Source organism: Neofelis nebulosa, chromosome 7 (genome assembly GCF_028018385.1).
Source record: "Neofelis nebulosa isolate mNeoNeb1 chromosome 7, mNeoNeb1.pri, whole genome shotgun sequence".
NCBI classification, from domain to species: domain Eukaryota; kingdom Metazoa; phylum Chordata; class Mammalia; order Carnivora; family Felidae; genus Neofelis; species Neofelis nebulosa.
Genome location: NC_080788.1, coordinates 134,856,923 through 134,875,385, shown reverse-complemented (window position 1 = coordinate 134,875,385; position 18,463 = coordinate 134,856,923). Strand labels below are relative to the sequence as shown.

At 45.0% G+C, this 18,463-nt stretch overlaps 1 protein-coding gene across 1 annotated transcript; it reads right to left on the bottom strand.

The window, feature by feature from the left end:
- Positions 1 to 787: 787 nt before the first annotated feature.
- On the bottom strand, positions 788 to 11,469 carry CALM1 (calmodulin 1). Its single transcript, XM_058740000.1, has 6 exons — positions 11,252 to 11,469; positions 8,442 to 8,472; positions 7,381 to 7,524; positions 5,109 to 5,215; positions 4,547 to 4,682; positions 788 to 4,364 (listed from the first exon to the last, which is right to left on the bottom strand). The coding sequence occupies exons 1-6, from the start codon at positions 11,252 to 11,254 to the stop codon at positions 4,336 to 4,338; spliced, it is 450 nt and encodes a 149-aa protein (XP_058595983.1). The 5' UTR covers positions 11,255 to 11,469; the 3' UTR covers positions 788 to 4,335.
- Positions 11,470 to 18,463: the final 6,994 nt, after the last annotated feature.

Here is an 18,463-nt window from a genome sequence, read left to right as displayed (position 1 = left end):
GAAGCACCTGTCCACAGCTCCAGAGGGAAAGAACCAAAAACAAAGAGCCAGGCCTAAAGTGTCAGGCAGAGGGGCTCTGTCTCCACAGTGGTGTCCACATCCTTTAGTTCAGCTCCTGTATACAGAAGGGGCCAAATGCTCCCTGGAAGCGGGTCTCAAGCCTTCTGACCAAAGCAGGGGCTTCCCCTGTGACCTTTCCCCTTCTTTTTGGCTCTCTCACAGATTCTGTGCAGAAGGAAACGGGCAAAGCAACCTGGAAAAGATCTTTCAGGAAAACAGGTGGACTTTCCTGCTAGAGAACTTTGCCTAGGATCAGGGTCTGAACAGGATCGGAACAGGGGAAGGTTTCAACTCCAAGGCTGTAAAGTTGCATCCCACCCCGTTTCCTTGGCTGCCCTGCTCTTGACGCGGGCAGAAGTAATATGGGCTTAGGTATAAAATTCCCGTCCAATTTGTAAAGTGTATTTCTTCACACAGTTCCTCAAGAAACTTGGAATTAACGCTGAGGTTAAAGGGAAATGAACCTTTTCGTGGTGTGAATTTTCTGCATAAAGCAAGCACGGATACAGTGATAGGCCACAAGATTGAGTTCAAATGTCAGCTATTATCACTTGAACTTAAAACTAGAGTAAGGCTATAGTGGGATGTGTCTGTGGTGTTTCTGGCCCCTCATGCTCACCCACTGTCCTAGAGCCTGGGTGGAATAACATCTGAGGGCAGGTGTACCTCGCCCGTTAAGCAGAAGGGATTGGAGGCTATACAAGCTAAAAACCTACACAGTTCGCAGTTAGAGATGAAAGGCTGCAGAAATGTTTATTGAATACAGTGCCAGGTTTATAAATAAAACTTATTTACAATTTCCATAGAGTTGGTCCCCCATCAGAGAGGTGGTTAAATCTCCAAACAGTTTATCTCAAGATTTACAGAAACATTCAAGTACATCTCCTTTTCAAATCGCCATGGTGAAGGGTTAACTCCAGTAACACAACTACGGCCATCTTTTGCTACAGACGTGTGTAATGAACAGTAGAAGGGCTGGAGAAAGAACACACACCCCACCCACGCCACTACCTTCTTACTCGAGGGATACAGACCGCAAAGGATTTCTGTCTCCTAGAAGACAACTTCAGGGGATTTAAAAAAAAAAAGGAAATCGTAAACTGCCGGCTGAAGGGACGGGTTAAGACACATTCGTGGAATCCTAGTCACTGCCAAAAGGATAATGTATTTAGGATATACAGTATTAGTTCAAAGGTTTAAAATAATTGAATGAAACAAGAGCGGACCCTTGACCAAATTTACATTCTTGGTTTAGGAGGAAGTTCCCAGTATGCTGAGGGGCCAATAATATGCTGCTACTCTGATGTGCCACGGTGGCACTTAGGGAGGCCTACTGGACGGCCGCTCGTTACGATACAGGTTAGAAGTACAGTCAGACATGCATTTATAAAGAGAATATAAAAATATGTACAGTAGCTAATTTTCAATGTGTTGCCGAAAGACACCAATTAAAGTGTGCAAAAATTCATTTGTCTAAAAATCAGAAAAAAAGCCTTTCTTGGCAACAGTGCATCAAAAGCCCATCTGAAACATCGAGATGCATTTGCCTTGCTTAACACCTACCCCAAACAGATGGAGAACAAAACTATGAAAGTGTTTGCCAAGTACTCAGCAGTTTTTTTATGGCAAGTCTCAGGCTCAAGCGGGATGCCAGTTAAACTAGTCACTTTATATATATAAATATATGTATATATTTATAGAGCAGTTAGAAGTAGGGGCAAGAGTTTACAGGAAGGTGCTAAGCAACGTTAGGGGGACGGACCCCCACATCCAGCTATTTCCTCTCACAAACTCGTGCAGCCTGCAAACGCCCAGTCTGGGCTGGTCATCCCCTCAAAAGCCAGAGGGGAAAAAAAAGGCTACAGCGGACTGGGCTGCCCCTCGACGCCAAGCTGAACTCAGCACTCCCTGGGGGCAAGGCTTCACTTCCCATCCAGGATGCTGGCCATGTAAGACTCTGACTTCATGAACGGTCTTTCACGAAGGACTGTGGGACCGCTTAAATGGAGCCCACCCAGCTTCTAGAAAAAGACTTGACGAAAGAGTTAAGACAGAAGGCAAAGTTTTGAAAACAAGTTGAATCACCCCCATCCCTCTTTGACGCTGAGAGGCCACTGAACACAGGCCTGCGATGGGTCAACACTTGGCCTCCCTGCAAGAAACGTCCAGGAGCCCTCGGTCCTCACTGTCTCACCAGAAGAACCTCTAAGGTGTTCTCAGGTGCTCCTTCCAGATTCAGGGAACTCTGAAAGCCATCTCTAGTTCAGTCACCTTCTCTTCTACAACCACCCAGTCTAAGGACCAGCAGCAGATGGGTGGGCTCCTCTCCACGGCTCTGACCTATCCCTCTGGCAGGAAATCTAACAGGCTGCAAAATGCCAGAAAGACAGGGAGTAGGAGAGGGAGAAGCCAAGGGTCTCTGTAAACCAGCCCCGAATGCACCCATTTGGCTGCCAAGAGCTTCTCGCTGCCTCACTGGCAGCCTGCTGCTGTCCCAGGCAAATTAAAACCGCCCACGAACACTCTTGAAACCCCCATCTCCTTACTGGTAAGATACGATCAGTTAACACCCTGAAAGACGCACCTCCAGCCTTCATTGCAGAAAAAGAGTTCTACACTAAATGCATTGTCTTTAAAGGGGCTTTTAGAGAACACCAATCCCACCGCAAAGACCAGTGTCAGCATCTCAGTTTTGGTTACAGGTTTATAATTAGACACAAAATCCACTCCATGCTGGAGTTGTTTACTTTCAGGCTGGGGACTACTTGGGAGAAAGAAAGCAAAGTGTCAAGTCCACTGCAGGAAAACAAAACAAAACAAAAAAATAGAAAAGAAAAGGAGGCTAAGGAAAGTAGTATAAATTAAAAGTCATCAATCAAAGGTGACCGGTAGTGTCTTTTAGGCACGAAGACTGGCTAAGAAGGGACCTCGTGCTCCTACCACCCAGCGAGGATTGAATTACAGACACACAAAACCATGTCTCTTGCACAGATGGTCTCAAGTAGTTACATAAAACAGGTAATCGGCAGCACGACTGAGAACCCCGAAGTACATGCTTGAGAAAAAGTGGGTTTTTTTCCTTCCTTAAGAGCTCTGCTGCCTGAATAATCATGAAGCTCCCGGCCTTCACTCCCCACCTCCCCCCAGTGAAAATACAAGTAGACCTACGTGCCTATGGACAGGACGAAGCAATTGCTATCTGCCCGGCTTTAGGCAAGGTCTCACGCTCAGAGGTCGGAGCTGGGATGTCGGGAGGGCGAGAAGCCCGATTCTGGGCTGTGGGCGTTAAATGGTTAAACCTCTCCTCCAACTGCCTTGTCCCCATTTAGATCTCAGCTTTACAAAGCATTTAACACCACTTTAAGTTAATGGTCTTTTTATTGGAAAAAAAAAAAAAAAGACTAGCATTTACAACTTGGAATGGACGTTAAATTGTAATTTCTTGAACAGCAATGTTGATGGTTGTGCTGAAGAGTCCACAGCCACAGCCTACCTCTGCTGGCTCCAAGTCAGGTTCAGGAGGTTTTAAAAACAGAGAGTCCAAAGATGCTCCCTTGGTAAAGGTTTCTTTTTAAAAATTTGTGTGAATGGTGACAGCCCGACACCCATCTCGCTCTCTGGTACAACGCGGACAACGCTAAACCAACACGCACAGGATGCCGGCAGGATGGGTCACTGTCACCGCGGGTGGGGGCGCACGAAGTACAGGGGGCTGTCCTGCTCTGTGGGGCTGCGTCTAGACGGTCTATCTATCCTTCACCCATTTTTCTGCACAGCATCCTGAGGTAAACCAATTTTAAAGGTTTGTTTTCAGTAAACCCGCTATGACAATTTATACTAACAAATTGAACTAGAACCCATCTGAAACAGGTTTTTTTAAATTTGTTTTTTCATTTTTCGTTTTTAATACAAAGGCCTGACTGTGCTCAATCGTCAAGCTGCATGCATGAAAAACTGGCCAGCCCAAACAGTGTAGTAATCATTAGCAAATGGAACTGCAAGGAGTCCACTAAGTGCTTCCTTATCGTTAAGGTAGTACAAGTATTTATATCGTAAAACTGATGTGTAGCGCTTCATCTTTAGGGGACAGGACCACCAACCAATACATGCAGATTTTGTGTGTGTGGACAGAAGGTACTTTTGACATTCAGTTTTGCTATATAGAAACAGAATGAGTAAATGAACTTTTTTTTTTTTTTTTTTTTTGCAAGAGGTAAGTAAAAGATTCAATTTGATTCTTCTAGAGGGGGGAAAAAAGGAGTTGAAAGTAGGTCTTCACTTTGCAGTCATCATCTGTACGAATTCTGAAAAGACAAATAATCATAGCTTTTGGTTATCTTCAAAAGTAGCTTTCATGAACACGTCAGCTCTCTTCTGCATTAAAAACAAACCAAAAAAACCCCTGTCTAGTGAAGCAGTTAGCTTGTTTACAGACACCAAAGGGAAGTCTATTCAAAACTAAGCTAAGGAAATTGTAGTGTTTTACCTTCATAGTTGACTTGCCCGTCTCCATCGATATCTGCTTCTCTGATCATTTCATCTACTTCTTCATCTGTTAGTTTTTCTCCTAAGTTTGTCATGACGTGACGTAGTTCTGCCGCACTGATGTAACCGTTGCCATCCTGTGAACGTGGAGCCTTGTTACTGACGGCGGCAGCTAAGCGGGTCTGTGACTTCATCATCCCCTCTCCCAGTACTGCCGCTTCTGCATACAGCGTGCACATCTCCGGTCCGGCCCCCTCTCCCCGCTTACCGACTACGTGCATACACTCAGCGAACCCAGAGAATGCAGGGGCTTTGCAAAAGCTAACCAACTGAAAGTGACAACCAAGAACTTGGCTCAGAACTCGCCACTACTTACTATGCTTACTCTCACCCAATAAGATGGCTGCAGAAGTCAGGATATTTGAAAGTGAGATAACAGGGCCCGGCAATTAGCTTTAAGTGTGCTAACTAGGGAACAGATTGTCAGAGCATTTAGAAACGATCGGGGGAAAAAAAAAAAAAGCCATATGTAAGTACCGTCTGCAACACAGATGCAGGATTACCTTGTCAAAGACTCGGAATGCCTCGCGAATTTCTTCTTCACTGTCTGTATCTTTCATTTTTCTAGCCATCATAGTCAAAAATTCTGGGAAGTCAATGGTGCCATTACCTTAAATTAAAAAACAAAAGCTCACATAAAAGAAATGCTCCAGTAATGCTACCTGGCAGTGATAATCTTAAAAGCACTTTATGGAATGGTTGAAGCCTCACTGGCACAAACTGGTAAATTATTTTATTAGGTAAAACCATTTATAAGTCTAAACTGTTTAAACACTTTGCAGGGTAATTTCACATGATTCATGGTAATTCAAACTAGCAATCGGTGCCCAGGATATCATTTAACGATGCAAAGGAAAGTGCACACGTGGCCTCTTGACCACTAATGGGGGGGTGTACAGGTCGAGAGAAAGAGCACAGCTCCCTTCCATTCCTGAGAGAGGCTTTGGAGAGCGCCGTCCCCCTGAGTGAGGGTGACCACTCCGACCTAACTCTGCCTTGGCCGGTGATGCTGGGAAAGGCCCAGAACTGGCCTGCCAATACAACCAAACGTTCTCACAGAAGAAAAGAATTACGGGAGGGGAAAAACTGACTTTGTTATGCCACAGACCATAAACCGTCACAAAGTCTTCTCCAGAAAGTGTTTCTCAACCACATTACAAGTCAACTGATCTTTTTCTCTCCAATTCCGTATCTTTGTTTGTTTCCCATTAAGGGCAAGGCTCGGAAGTGTTTTCATAGCTCCGAACTGTAAACATTTAGGAAACAGTGTCAGAAGAATCTGTTCTACAGCCAGTATTCCCAACAACTTCCCCTCTAAAACGAAGAGTTACGTGAACCACCTCCAGAGACAAGCCACCAGATTAACAGGGTAACTTGCATTAAATGGAAACAAAACTAGAGGAAAAAAGCCTTAAGTACTCATTTTCACAAGCAAGTACCTTTAAATCAAAATAGTAATTCAAAGACCCCTTTAAGTCATTTTGGCCTCCAAAATTTTAAAGCATTAATGACATGCACGCAAGACAAAAATTATTTGAAGTGCCATCTCCTAGCCATGCAGAGAAGACGTCCTCAGGCATTACACTTATTCATCGCAAAGTGTTAGATTCTGTAGTCCCAGACAACTTCTCTCTCCTTGTTCCATACAATCTAAGGGCCCAAGACACTTTGCCAGTTGCGAGTCCCTAAGCAGTTTCCCAGGCTTCACATGAAACGGGAGGCAGCCACTCCATGTTCCCAGATGGCCTTAGCAATCAAACGCAAGAGAATTATGAGCTATATCCTTTCCAAAACAACACTAATATGGATGAAAACTCTTTCTGAAGTAGCCCAAATGGGCTGAAACCACTTGTTAAAGAGCTCGCCCCAAACCCCTGCTTCTAAATGTGATCAGACAAGTTTAACTCTACTTTATCACCTTAGGATACCACATTTGTTTAAATGGCTACTACACCAAGCCAATCATCTAGAAAAGAGTCTAGATCCAAACTGTTTATTCTTGGCTCATCTTTTGAAAAATTACCCATGTTCTACAATGTTCTACAGTACATGTATATATGGTTTCCACAAACACATGGTTTCTTTTTTTTTTTTTCAAGAGGGGAATGCTCAGAAATTGTTTACCGATGGAAGTGAGCAAGATAAGGTCTACTCTCCACTCTTCTAGAGTCCAGAGAAATGGATGACCAGTTGGTGACCAACTGTTACAGGGGTTACTGCTTGTTCCTTCTTGCTCTGCACCTTATTTATCTTCTTCTTCTAGTAGACTCTCTAAATCTACTCCGTACAGTCACCAAGCACCCCATCTCTCCAAGCTTCACGTGATCTTCAAAATTCTCTGGCACAAACACATCCACAGCTCACGCCTGTACTCAATTCTAAGAGTGCTCTTTACCCACCTTCACTTCCCACTCCTCGAGAGACAGACAGTAAGCTCTTTTAAAAGGTCTATGGCTATTTTTTTTTTTTTTTTTTTTTTTTTTTTTTTACTTCCCCCACAGGACTCAGTGCAGACTCATGGGCCAGTTGATAAAAGATTGAGCTGTAGGTCACGGCAAGTAGAAAAGAACAAATCAGCGATCTGATCCAGGAAATGTTCTAGACAGTGAGCACAGCCAAAGGCAGGCCCATAATCTTCTATTTTCCTTGTCAACGGCTGTAAGGCCACCACTGCGGTGCATGTGCTTTGCTCTGGGGACCTGAAAGACAATCTTGTGACATGTCTGAACTTGCATTACACAACGCTGGCACTCATTCATAGGTCTAAGCCCTCACCGTCAGCATCCACCTCGTTGATCATATCCTGCAATTCGGCTTCTGTTGGGTTCTGACCCAGTGACCTCATGACGGTTCCAAGTTCCTTTGTTGTGATGGTACCATCGCCATCTTTGTCAAATAGGGAGAAAGCTTCCTTGAACTCTGAAAACAAAAGCGTACCCTTTAGAATGAACGTCTTTATCCAACCCAGGCACAGCACACACTTTCCTTGGGCTTGCCAAAGCAAACCGTCCAAGTTTGGGAATTACCAGAAACTGCCTGGTCTTTATCTGCTAAAATAAAGACCACAACAGTCCTATTGGACTGGCCTCCATTCAGCAATCCATAAAGCAAAACCATAGTATTCTCACGTTTTTCAAGAAAACTAAGCTTAAACACACTTAAGTTAGCCCTCAATCCAATCTGACAAGTGAAGATTGGTCAGCAAGTTCCCTTCAGGCCCCTCCCTGTTAAATTTCTACAGCCATAAGAACTCCTGGTTTCATAACAACATGAAGCGGTTCCTAGAAATGTACAGTCCCAGGTAACCAGGCTGTTCTCTCTACATGGCACTTAACATCTCAAAGGCGTATTCCTGGTTTCCTGAACAGAATCATCCCCAAAAAAAGTCCTCCAAGGAACACTAAAAGCTAGAATCTAAACTAACTCCCTTTCCAATAATTATAGTAGTCCTAACACTCATTTTCCCATTTATTTTCAAACGGCAAGCCCAAGCCTTCACGGTGAATTACTAAAAGCCCCGTGGCGTAAGAATTCTAAACTCCATTTGCGAGGAGCAGGCTCAGCACCATCTCATTACGTGCGGAGCCCTGAACACCAGGACGTTCAGTCAAACACTCCAGGGCGGAACAAGTATTCCCACCTCCACTTCCTTCCACGTTGCCTCTGAAACACTGGCAAGGAATTCACTCCTGACCTAAATATCTCTGCATATTGTTTCCATTTAAATCAATTTTTAGAAAACTGCTCAGGTTATTGGGGGGGAAGGGTCAGAGAAGCCACCCACACAGTCGTGACTAGTTCTGGTCTACTGGAACCCCCTGAAGTCAGCAACTTACCAGCAATCTGCTCTTCGGTCAGCTGATCAGCCTAGATAAAGAAAGAAGAGGTTATAACTCAATGCACAAGAGTTGACTGAGGGCAACATAGTTTTCCCAATTATACTTTTAATATTGACCTTTAAAAAAAAAAAAAAAAAAAGACAACCATCCCCAAACGGTAGCACTGCCCTTAAATGAAACCCATTTTAAAAACAAACGGTGACAAAGAAGTGACAACACTGTACTTCAGGTTTTCTTGGCTGGGCCTAAGGCAATGTGCTGAGGTCTCCCTAAGGAAGGGTCAGTTCATAATTTGAAAAATGGCACCTCTAGCGGCAAAAGGCCACACCGCATAGGCAAGCTCTGAGAAAGAAGAGCGCCACCTACTGCGCCAGGGACACCGCAGTCCCCCCTTCCATCCAAGGATCCCAGTCTGAGGCTGCTGTCACCACAGCCAGGATCGCGTCCAGGGGCAGGCTTTTAGCGCACCTTGCGCATTGCTGCGGGAGCTCCAAAATCTCCGAATAGGCGTTACGTAATGGCATTGGAGTGGATTAAGAGGCTTTTAGATCTATTTTATGAGACACAATGAAGTGGAAAAAAATAAATTTATGGCAATGGGTTACCCCACCTAACTTGATTTCCGTGGAATAAATGCTTTCTGTTTAAATTAGGCAGTTATGACTTAAAAGCCTACCATTTATTATGGCTGATGCCCTCAAATTATCTTTGACGAAGAAGCCAGGAAAAAATGGAACCATCCTACAACTGAGCTGTTACAAAACTGTAAACGGTAAGTACACATAAAGTACACAACAATTGTAAGACTACACCTTCTCTTTTCTGGAAAAGAAGTAGCTATTAACTTTGCCAGAGAATATTTACTCTACCAATCTACCAAGAGCTGCTCATAATAAACACTTTACTTGAGGTGGTAATGGCCATGAAGGTAATTCTCACTTGTATTGTCTGATCTCTGCAACACGGAACCTGTGCCTCCAGCCAGAGGAATTTGAGAATGCAAGGAGAGCTAATATGTATTTTTATTTTAATGAAGGACACCACCTAGTGAAGCCAGTTACAAAGTAAGTTCTAACAGAAAGCTAACCAAGTCATGTTTACTCGAACTCTTAAATGAAAACTTTCCCAATAAGAACGTTCCAATTTATTTATTTGGGGGGGGGGAACTTATTTTTTCAAATTAGAATTGGGTCTTCCTTCCTTTCTACCCCAGTCACCGGAAGATGGTTTTCTTTACATCGAAAGAAGGAGACCCGATGATTTATATAACGTCAGGACATCTGTCTTTGTACAACAGGAATAGGTGCCACACCTCGCAAGAGAAGCTGTCACCTTATTGGGGGAGCACAGTCCCACCTCACCGCAAAACTCTCTTGGAGAGGTTTCTGAGATCCATCATCAGCCTTACTCGACAAAGAAATACCCGCCCCCAAATCGCTTTGGCCTAGGGGCAAAGGTGCCCTGAACCTCCCCACCCCGCCAAGCCAGAAAACGCTGAGAGTGATGTCAGCCCTGCCCGCCCAAGGGAGGAAGGGGGCTGTAGAAAACACACCCGGCGAGGCGCACAGGCGCATCTGGCAATCTAGAGGCCGCAGAGAAAGCGGAAACGTGGAGGGCATCTCCCTGCGGACTGCAAAGTGGCTAGGGGCCAGGCAGGGGTGCGTGCCCCGCGAGCAGGCGGGGTGCGGAGGAGAGAGGGGGCCCCAGGGCGGAGACACCGCCCCTCCCAGACCAGGGCCACCCCCACTCCCACCCCCGCTACGGGACCGCGCGGCGAGAGGGGGCCAAGCCCGCCCCGCGCCTCCCACCCGCTTCTGCTCCCCCAGGCGGCGAGCCCGCCGCGCCGCCGCCTCCTCCTGAAGCAGAAACTTTGCGTCTCTAATGGAAACCGAGCCGCGCGCCAGCTCCCTCCTCCCCCGCCCCCCCCCCCGCCCCAATTAGCGCGAGCCGAGCGCCTCCCGCGGGAAGGGACCTCCCGATGTACTGAGGATCACGCACGCCTTCACTACTGCACTGGGTGGGGGGGCTGCAGGGGTGCGAAACAGGGAGACACGAGCCCGGCCACACCGCAGGGCCCCGCCCGGGCGCAGTGCTGCCGGCCCGCCGCTTCCGCCCTCTCCGCCCCCCACCCCTCGCCTTCCTGCCCCCACCCCACCCTTCCCCGGCTCCTTCCTTCCCAGCCCACGCCCGCGCCGCGCCCCCCGGGAGGGAGAAGGGAAAGCGGCTGGGCCAGAACACGCAGCAGGGTCGCGGGGTGGGGGAGGAGGTAGACGCGGACGGCACCCCCCACGCCCCGGCCCGAGCAATGTGCGCCACCGGCTAGCGTGGGCCCATTCATTCTCTGCAGCCCTCCCGACCCGCCGCCTCCGTGCCCCGGGCTGAAGGCGGAGGGGGGTGGGGGTATAGAGTGCCCGGCCCCGCCCGGCTCCCCCGCCCCCCACCCCCACCCCGGGCCCCGGCCCAGGCGCAGCGCTGCGGGAAGCCCGGGTGCGGCGCGCTGGATGCAGTGGTGCGGGGCTGGGGAGAGGAGGTGGATGCGGAAGGCCCCGGTGCTGCTGCGGCCAGAGCCCCTGCCCGCGCACAGCCCACAGCCAAGTCCAGCTCCAAGAGGGACCAATATTTAATAAGAAACCCTGGCCGAGGAAAGCGACATGCAAATCCGAAATGCGCCCTTCTTAACCGCAGTTGCTGCGTAACACCCGGAAAAAAGGACCTCCCCTCCACCAAAAGGGGGGGCTGAACTAAAAATTTGGGAAGAAATCATGGGCAGAGAGCTGCTATGCCGCCGTTGACCACTCCCGACCTACCATGGTGCGAGCGAAGGGAGGAAGAGCAGAGGGAGCGAGGGTGGCTGCACCAGCGCAGAGGCTGTGACGGCGGGGGTGCCTCCGCTGCTGCTGCTGCTGCTGCTGCTGCTAAGGCGCGGTGTGCGCTCAGCGCTGTGCCGCTGCCGCCGCCCGACTGCGAGTAACGGCGCCGCGCCCTCGAGGCTCTCAGCACCACTGCCGAAGTGCGAGCCTGCTCCCTGCGGTATATATATGGAGATCCGTATCCCTCCGCCACGACCGCGGTTGCCTCGCGCCGAGCGGCCCTGCGAGAGGCCGGGCCTTGCCCGCTTGGCCCCGCCCCTACCGCGCCCCGCCTCTCGCTGCACCCGCGCGCCGGCCGCGGGCCGAGGCTGAGGCCCGGGACTCGTAGGGTTTGGAGAGAGGCGCGAGGTCGCGGGGCAGGGGCAGGGGCAGAGGCAGGTGAGGGGTGGTATCCAGAGACTGACATCTGGGGACGCTCAAGGGCGGAGTGTTTGCGTAGCCCCGACTTGGGACAGCCCAGGACTTGAGAAGCTGTCTGCCTCTCGCCCCAGCCCCACCTCCACCTGTGGGACACCCCTCCCCCCCGCCTCGCATCTTTTATAGCTTGTCGGGAGCAACCAGGTCACCCTGGCCTTGCGCCCCTGGGTCCCCAGCTGGTCACCCTCCGTTCGGGGAGCTTCAGGAGGTCCTGGGGCAAGGGGCGGCCGGCCGTGGGGAGCTGGGGACAGAGGAATTGACTGCACACCTCAGCTGCCTTGGGGAGGGTCTGGAAGGGTCATGGCAGTTTTCCTCGCGCAAGAAATTGGTCAGATGTTTTTTTTTTTCTTTTAAAAAAAGTGAAGCAGTTTCTGAAACAAATGATGTATGCTTAGTTGCTAAATCTGTGTCATGCTCATATGCTTAGCCAGTCTTCTTTTAATGTTTTCACGTTTCCACTGAATATTTTTTGTATGCCTGAATATCTCTCCCTTTACTGTTTTTTTTTCCTATGGAAAATATTGTTCATCCTGGCTCCAGTCTTACTGAAATTAATGTATCTGTGAATCTTCCATAGACCTTAAAACCCATGCTTTGATACATTTTTAAAATTTTCCTGGTCCTGAGAAGGCTCAGACCTTTATTCATAAATCCATAAAAGCAAAGAAGGGGAGAAAATAGGCACTTAGAATCTCCTAGGTTAGAGCTGGAACAAACAGCAAATTGACTCTACAGTGCAGTTGGATAATATTTTAATGTACAATCTTGATTATGTTCCTTTCTTAAAAATATTTTATCTTTAAATTTACTAATGTTTTCAATTTTTCTGTAAACTAGAAAAAGGACAATTTCAGTTAATTAATTTGAAATCAGCACTTGTAAAAATCTTGACAAAATGCTGCAGTTAGTTTTCTTGCCAAGGCAGAAGACAAAATTTGATCTTTTGTTTACAGGGCCTGGGCAACAGTTCCAATTTATCATTTGCTTACTTAATCAGAGAATACAAAGTGTGTAATTGACAAACTCTGCTAGAAAGGGCTTCCCATGGTTATGTCTGTTTCCGGCTCTGACAAAATTTGCAGAAAGATATTTTTTAAAAATGAAAAATGTTCAGGCACGTTGCAGATGCCACAAGACTTCTGGGATAACCTCTTGTGAACTGTTCTACCAGGTGTTCCTTCTGAAATGCTGCAGAGAGGGTGAACCTGCTGTTCAAAGAGCCTACAGCAGGGTGCTTGGGTGGCTCAGTCAGTTAAGCCTTTGACTTCAGCTCAGGCCATGATCTCGCAGTCTGTGAGTTCAAGCCCGGAGTCTGACTCTGTGCTAAGAGCTCAGAGCTTGGAACCTGCTTTGGGTTCTGTGTCTCCCTCTCTTTCTGCAACCCTCCCCCACCTCTCTCTCTCTCTCAAAAATAAACTTAAAATTTTTTTTAAAAAGACTTAAAGAGGCTGCAACAGCAAGCCAGGGAATGGTGGAATGGTGTTGCCTTCTCTCTGCAGACCAGAAAGATATGATCTGCTTCACAAATCTATCAATCATCATCATCTTTCTCCCCCATCTTCTACCCCTCCCTTTTCCCCATCTTCATTGTGTTTGTTCAGGTTTGTTCACGGTGGAAAGCCTGAGTGGGAATAAAGTGTATATATTAAGGGGAGAGTTGGAAATAGGAAGAGAGAAGAGGCACGAATAGAAAATCAATGTAAAGAATATTCCGTGATATGGCGAGTTACAAATCTCAATGGCCAAACACATCTTAAAAATGCTTCATTGCTAGGGTATTTGTATTCTTTTGTCAGGTTTTTCATATAGTATTTAGTGAAATACATTTTAAAATACAGTATACATCGTATAAGTAAGGGGAACAGCCTTAGAAATGAATAAGTAACAGCCTAGAAATGAAATGTATTTAATTATTAAGGATTCACTAGCTTCTATCTTCCATTCCTTATAATTATTGTGGTTAAATTGCTACAAGCCATGGTTTTTCAAATAATATTTTGAAAATCATGTTCTCCCACTGTCCTTTAACCAATTTCACCCAAATTAAATACTTTGAAACTTTTTCATGACTTTGCTTGCTAAAACCTATACATTTTAGAACCCTTTTACTTACTATAGTACAATTCATTATTCTGATTCTTTATGTTTTACTAGCTTAAGTTCTGTGTTAGTAATTTCATGTATCAAAGCACATCTCACCTTTCAAGTCTACTCGGTTTGTAGTGAGGTCATGCTTTATTCAGTTTTTTGGCTAGTTTGACACACTGAAATATGAGGTCAGTGACTTGCCCAAGATCTTACTATGAGTCAATGATGGAGCATAAAATAAAGCATGGGCCCTTGCACAGGGGCTCTAATATTAGATTATATACTTGTGAAATCAATATCTGAAAACTTTAAACATACAATGTGAAGGATTTGCCTCATTCATGAAGCAGATTCTTCTCCCTAGATGATCACTGAGTTTTCATTAAAGTCAAATAGATTCTTTGAAGTCAATAAACTTCTTAATTTATGGAGAGATCAATCAGGAAAACAAGCCACATTATTGTGATATCATAATTTCCTGAGAACCCAGAACCTATGGAGTATTTCATGATGTTGAAAGGAAAATGGTTATTATCATTGTTATTATTTAAATAAAATAATGCCGCATGGAAGTTAAAAGAATGCAGCCCGAGCCAGGAATCTCAGGTTGGAATATCATTTCTGTCATTTCTGCTTGAGTAACCACATCACTCCACTACTCCATCACTCTGTCAGACTGAGTCTGATGGTAAGAATACAAATGTAAAACTCGTACATACTCAAAGATAAGACAAAAGTTTTGGACTTGATCTATAAATTCCTTCCAGCTATAAAACCCTGTGCCTGAGATTATAATATATATGATTATAAAATATACATATCGGGGCGCATGGGTGGCTCAATCAATTAAGCGTCCAACTTCGGCTCAGGTTATGATTTCACGGTTTGTGAGTTCGAGCCCCGCATCAGGCTCTGTGCTGACAACTCAGAGCCTGGAGCCTGCTTCAGATTCTGCGTCTCCCAATCTCTCTCTCTCTCTGCCCCTCCCCCACTTGCACTCTGTCTCTCTCTCAAAAATAAACATTATAAAATGATAAAATAAAATCATTTTATTTTATAAAATGATAAAATAAAATCATTTTATTTTATAAAATGATAAAATAAAATCATTTTATTTTATAAAATGATAAAATAAAATCATTTTATTTTATAAAATGATAAAATAAAATCATTTTATTTTATAAAATGATAAAATAAAATCATTTTATTTTATAAAATGATAAAATAAAATCAGGGGCACCTGGCTGGCTCAGTCAGAAGAGCATGTGATTCCTGATCTCAGAGTTGTGAGTTCTAGCCCCACATTGGGTGTAGACATTACTTAGAAATAAAATCTTAAAATTAAAAAATAAAAATATACTTATCATGCACCTATGTGTGTATATACACAAATGTGCATATGTGTAAGATGAAGGGGGCAAATGAAGAAATGGAAATAGGTTAAAGATAAAAACAACTTTTGCCAGGCATTGACTCTGGCCAGGCCCTGTGCAAAATGCATTATTTCGTTCTTCTGCTCATCTCATGAGTCAGGTATTATTATCCTTATGTGGAAACAGGCACTAAGAGTTTCAATGATTTGCCTAATTTAAGTGGTAGAACCCAAAAATCTAGTCCCAAGCACTTTAAACATTACACTATAACTATTTCCTGTAATTTAATAGAATTTAGGTTTAATTTAATTTTCTGGGGGGAGGAGGAAGCACAAAGAGTAAAATTAAAATTTGTTTTTTTAGCAGTGACTGGCTGGGTCAGTGGGTAAAGCACGCAACTCTTGATCACGGGGTTGTGAGTTTGGGGCCCGTGTTGGATGTGGAAATTACCTAAAATCTTTTTTAAAAATTAAAAAACAAAATTTGTTAAAAAAAATTTTTTTAATGTTTATTTATTGTTGAGAGAGAGACAGAGCATGACTGGGTTAGGGGCAGAGAGAGAGAGAGAGAGAGAGACACACACACAGGATAGGAAGCAGGCTCCAGGCTCCGAGCTGTCAGCAAAGAGCCGGACGCGGGGCTCGAACTGACGAACCGCGAGATTATGACCCCAGCCCAAGTCGGACGCTTAACCGAGTGAGCCACCCAGGTGCCCCCCAAAATAAAATTTATTTTTAAAGAAATATTTCTTATCCAAGGATTTAAAATTAAAATAAGATTATAGGAATGTAGTAATAGCTACATCTTCCACACAAGGAGCAGAGTGTTTGTGAAAGAAAACTCAAGGCAAAACATTTACTTTGTGGCGTTTTGTAGCTAGAGGACATTTCTCATTTTGCAGATGAGGCCCAAGGCGGCGGGGGAACGTAGTCACTGTGGCACATTCAGGTGACGACTCCGTGTTTTCATAGAAAGAGATAACAAAGGGCTCCCTAACCCTGTTCCTGCTCCATGCCCTAGCGCCAGCGTTTGGTCTTTTTACAAAACTGTCTTGGAGCAAAACCTGATTTTTTTTAAATGTTTTTATTTTTTTGAGAGAGCGCACATGGGAGCAGGGCAGAGGGATGGAGAGAGATAGAATGAGAGAGGGAGAGGGAGAGAGAATCCCAAACAGTCTCCATGCTCAGCATGGAGCCCAAAGCAGGCCAATCCCAGCACCCCAGGGTCATGACCTGAGTCTAGATCAAGAGTCAGATGTTCAGCCAACTGAGCCACCCAGGTACCCCAACATAACCTGCTTTTAAGACATCAATGAATAGGGGCGCCTGGGTGGCTCAGTCGGTTGAGCGTCCGACTTCGGCTCAGGTCATGATCTCACGGTCCGTGGGTTCGAGCCCCGCGTCGGGCTCTGTGCTGACAGCTCAGAGCCTGGAGCCTGTTTCGGATTCTGTGTCTCCCTCTCTCTGTGACCCTCCCCCGTTCATGCTCTGTCTCTCTCTGTCTCAAAAATAATAAAAAAACGTTAAAAAAAAAAAAATTCTTTAAAAAAAGACATCAATGAATACAGACAGAAATATGGCCCTGATTTTCACTAGTATATATTCAGAGAATATATGTACATATTTAGATCTGCTTCAGAACAGGGCTCCGATTGAGTATTTCTTGTACCCACCCTCTACAAAGTGTCCAGTCTGAAGTCATTCACTGCACATAACTATAGTCGGTGCTGTGTTCATGGGTGGATTGTCCAGAGGATTTTCCTCAAGACATAATGTAACGCCAAACTGGAGCCCCGGAACGATCTCGCAGGAAAGGAGTCTTGTCTTCTCCCTCTCCACCATCCCAGCTCCCCCCTTCTCCACCCCATAATACTTCCATGATTATCTACTATTTGGGATTCTCTCCCTCGCTAATCATCTCCATGAGCCAGAACAGATTTCCTGCTGTTTGTGTGTGGATTTACATTTCATGAAATGTTCCACAGGATTATTATAAAAGCTTTGCTATCTCTAACAACAGACAAGATGCCTCATTTTTCCATTTCAAATTGTGCTGTTTTGGGTTTTGTTTTTTGTTTTTTGTTTTTTGTTTCTGTGTGTGTGTGTTTGTTTTGCTATTATCTTTTATGAATGGCTCTTATAAAGGTAAAGGATAAAGGAAGAATTCTAACATTACATTGAAAATTTAAAATGTTACCATCAGAACACAATAAGCAAGTGTTAGGCCAACACTTTGTACCAGGAGAAAAACATTATCAATTTTAGCATATGTCTATTTAGTGCCCCATAAGTTTAAGTGAATCCTGATCAGACTAAATGCCCTGCAGTATGTTCCAGCTTACAATGTTCATCAGTATATTTAGTTAATAGTCTAAAGTGCAGTATTTGTAAAGAGTACCATTCACCTTGCATGTTTTACCCATTCTTGCATTTTTTTTTTTAAATGCTTTCCTTTGTAAAGTAGAGGACACATCTTGCCCTCCATTCACAGGGCTTGTGCTTGTTTTGCTAGTAGCTGTGGTGATGGATTTGCACCATTCCCTCTCTGGCCTGTTCCACCCTTGTGACCAAGGTCATGAATATGCAACACAGCAAGTTGGGGTCAGGGATAGAGAACAGAGCAAAATAATTGGCCATTAATAAGTCTGGACCCATGACTTGGGCTTCATTAGCTCTGTGCTTTCACCCACTGAGCTCTTAAGTCACAGGCAGCCAATGGTTGTACAGACTTAAGGGAACAAGTATGTGAATTCAGATTCTAAAATGCCCAGTGGGATAAGATCACAGTTTTTGTGCTTTAGTGGTTTACACTAAATTCAAGCTTTTTTTTTTTTTTTTTTTTTTTTTTTTTTAATGCAGCTGACCTACTGAGAAATGTATTCTCTAAGTCATATTATTTTGGAAATTCGTAAGTCACCATTTCCCCTATTAAATCCAATTAACCCAAAAGTCAAGTGTAAAAGTAACTTTAATCAACATCCAAACAGTAACCAGCAACTTCTCATTCCTACCATATGTGCTAGAGTGGGGGACATGCCAGAGAGCTCATCTCAGATGTCCATATAACAATATGCATTTAGCAGCTTATAAATGATTTGACAACTGTTCAGTTGAGGGATATGTGGCCATAGTGGTAACTCAGCACATTTTGGGTGACTCAGTTTGCCTGAAGAGCAGAGCCAGGGATTGGGACAAATTGGTACGTTCAATGAGGTCTTGATACGGAGAAAATTGACCATAATGATAAATTAGATAAATTGACGCCGATTCTG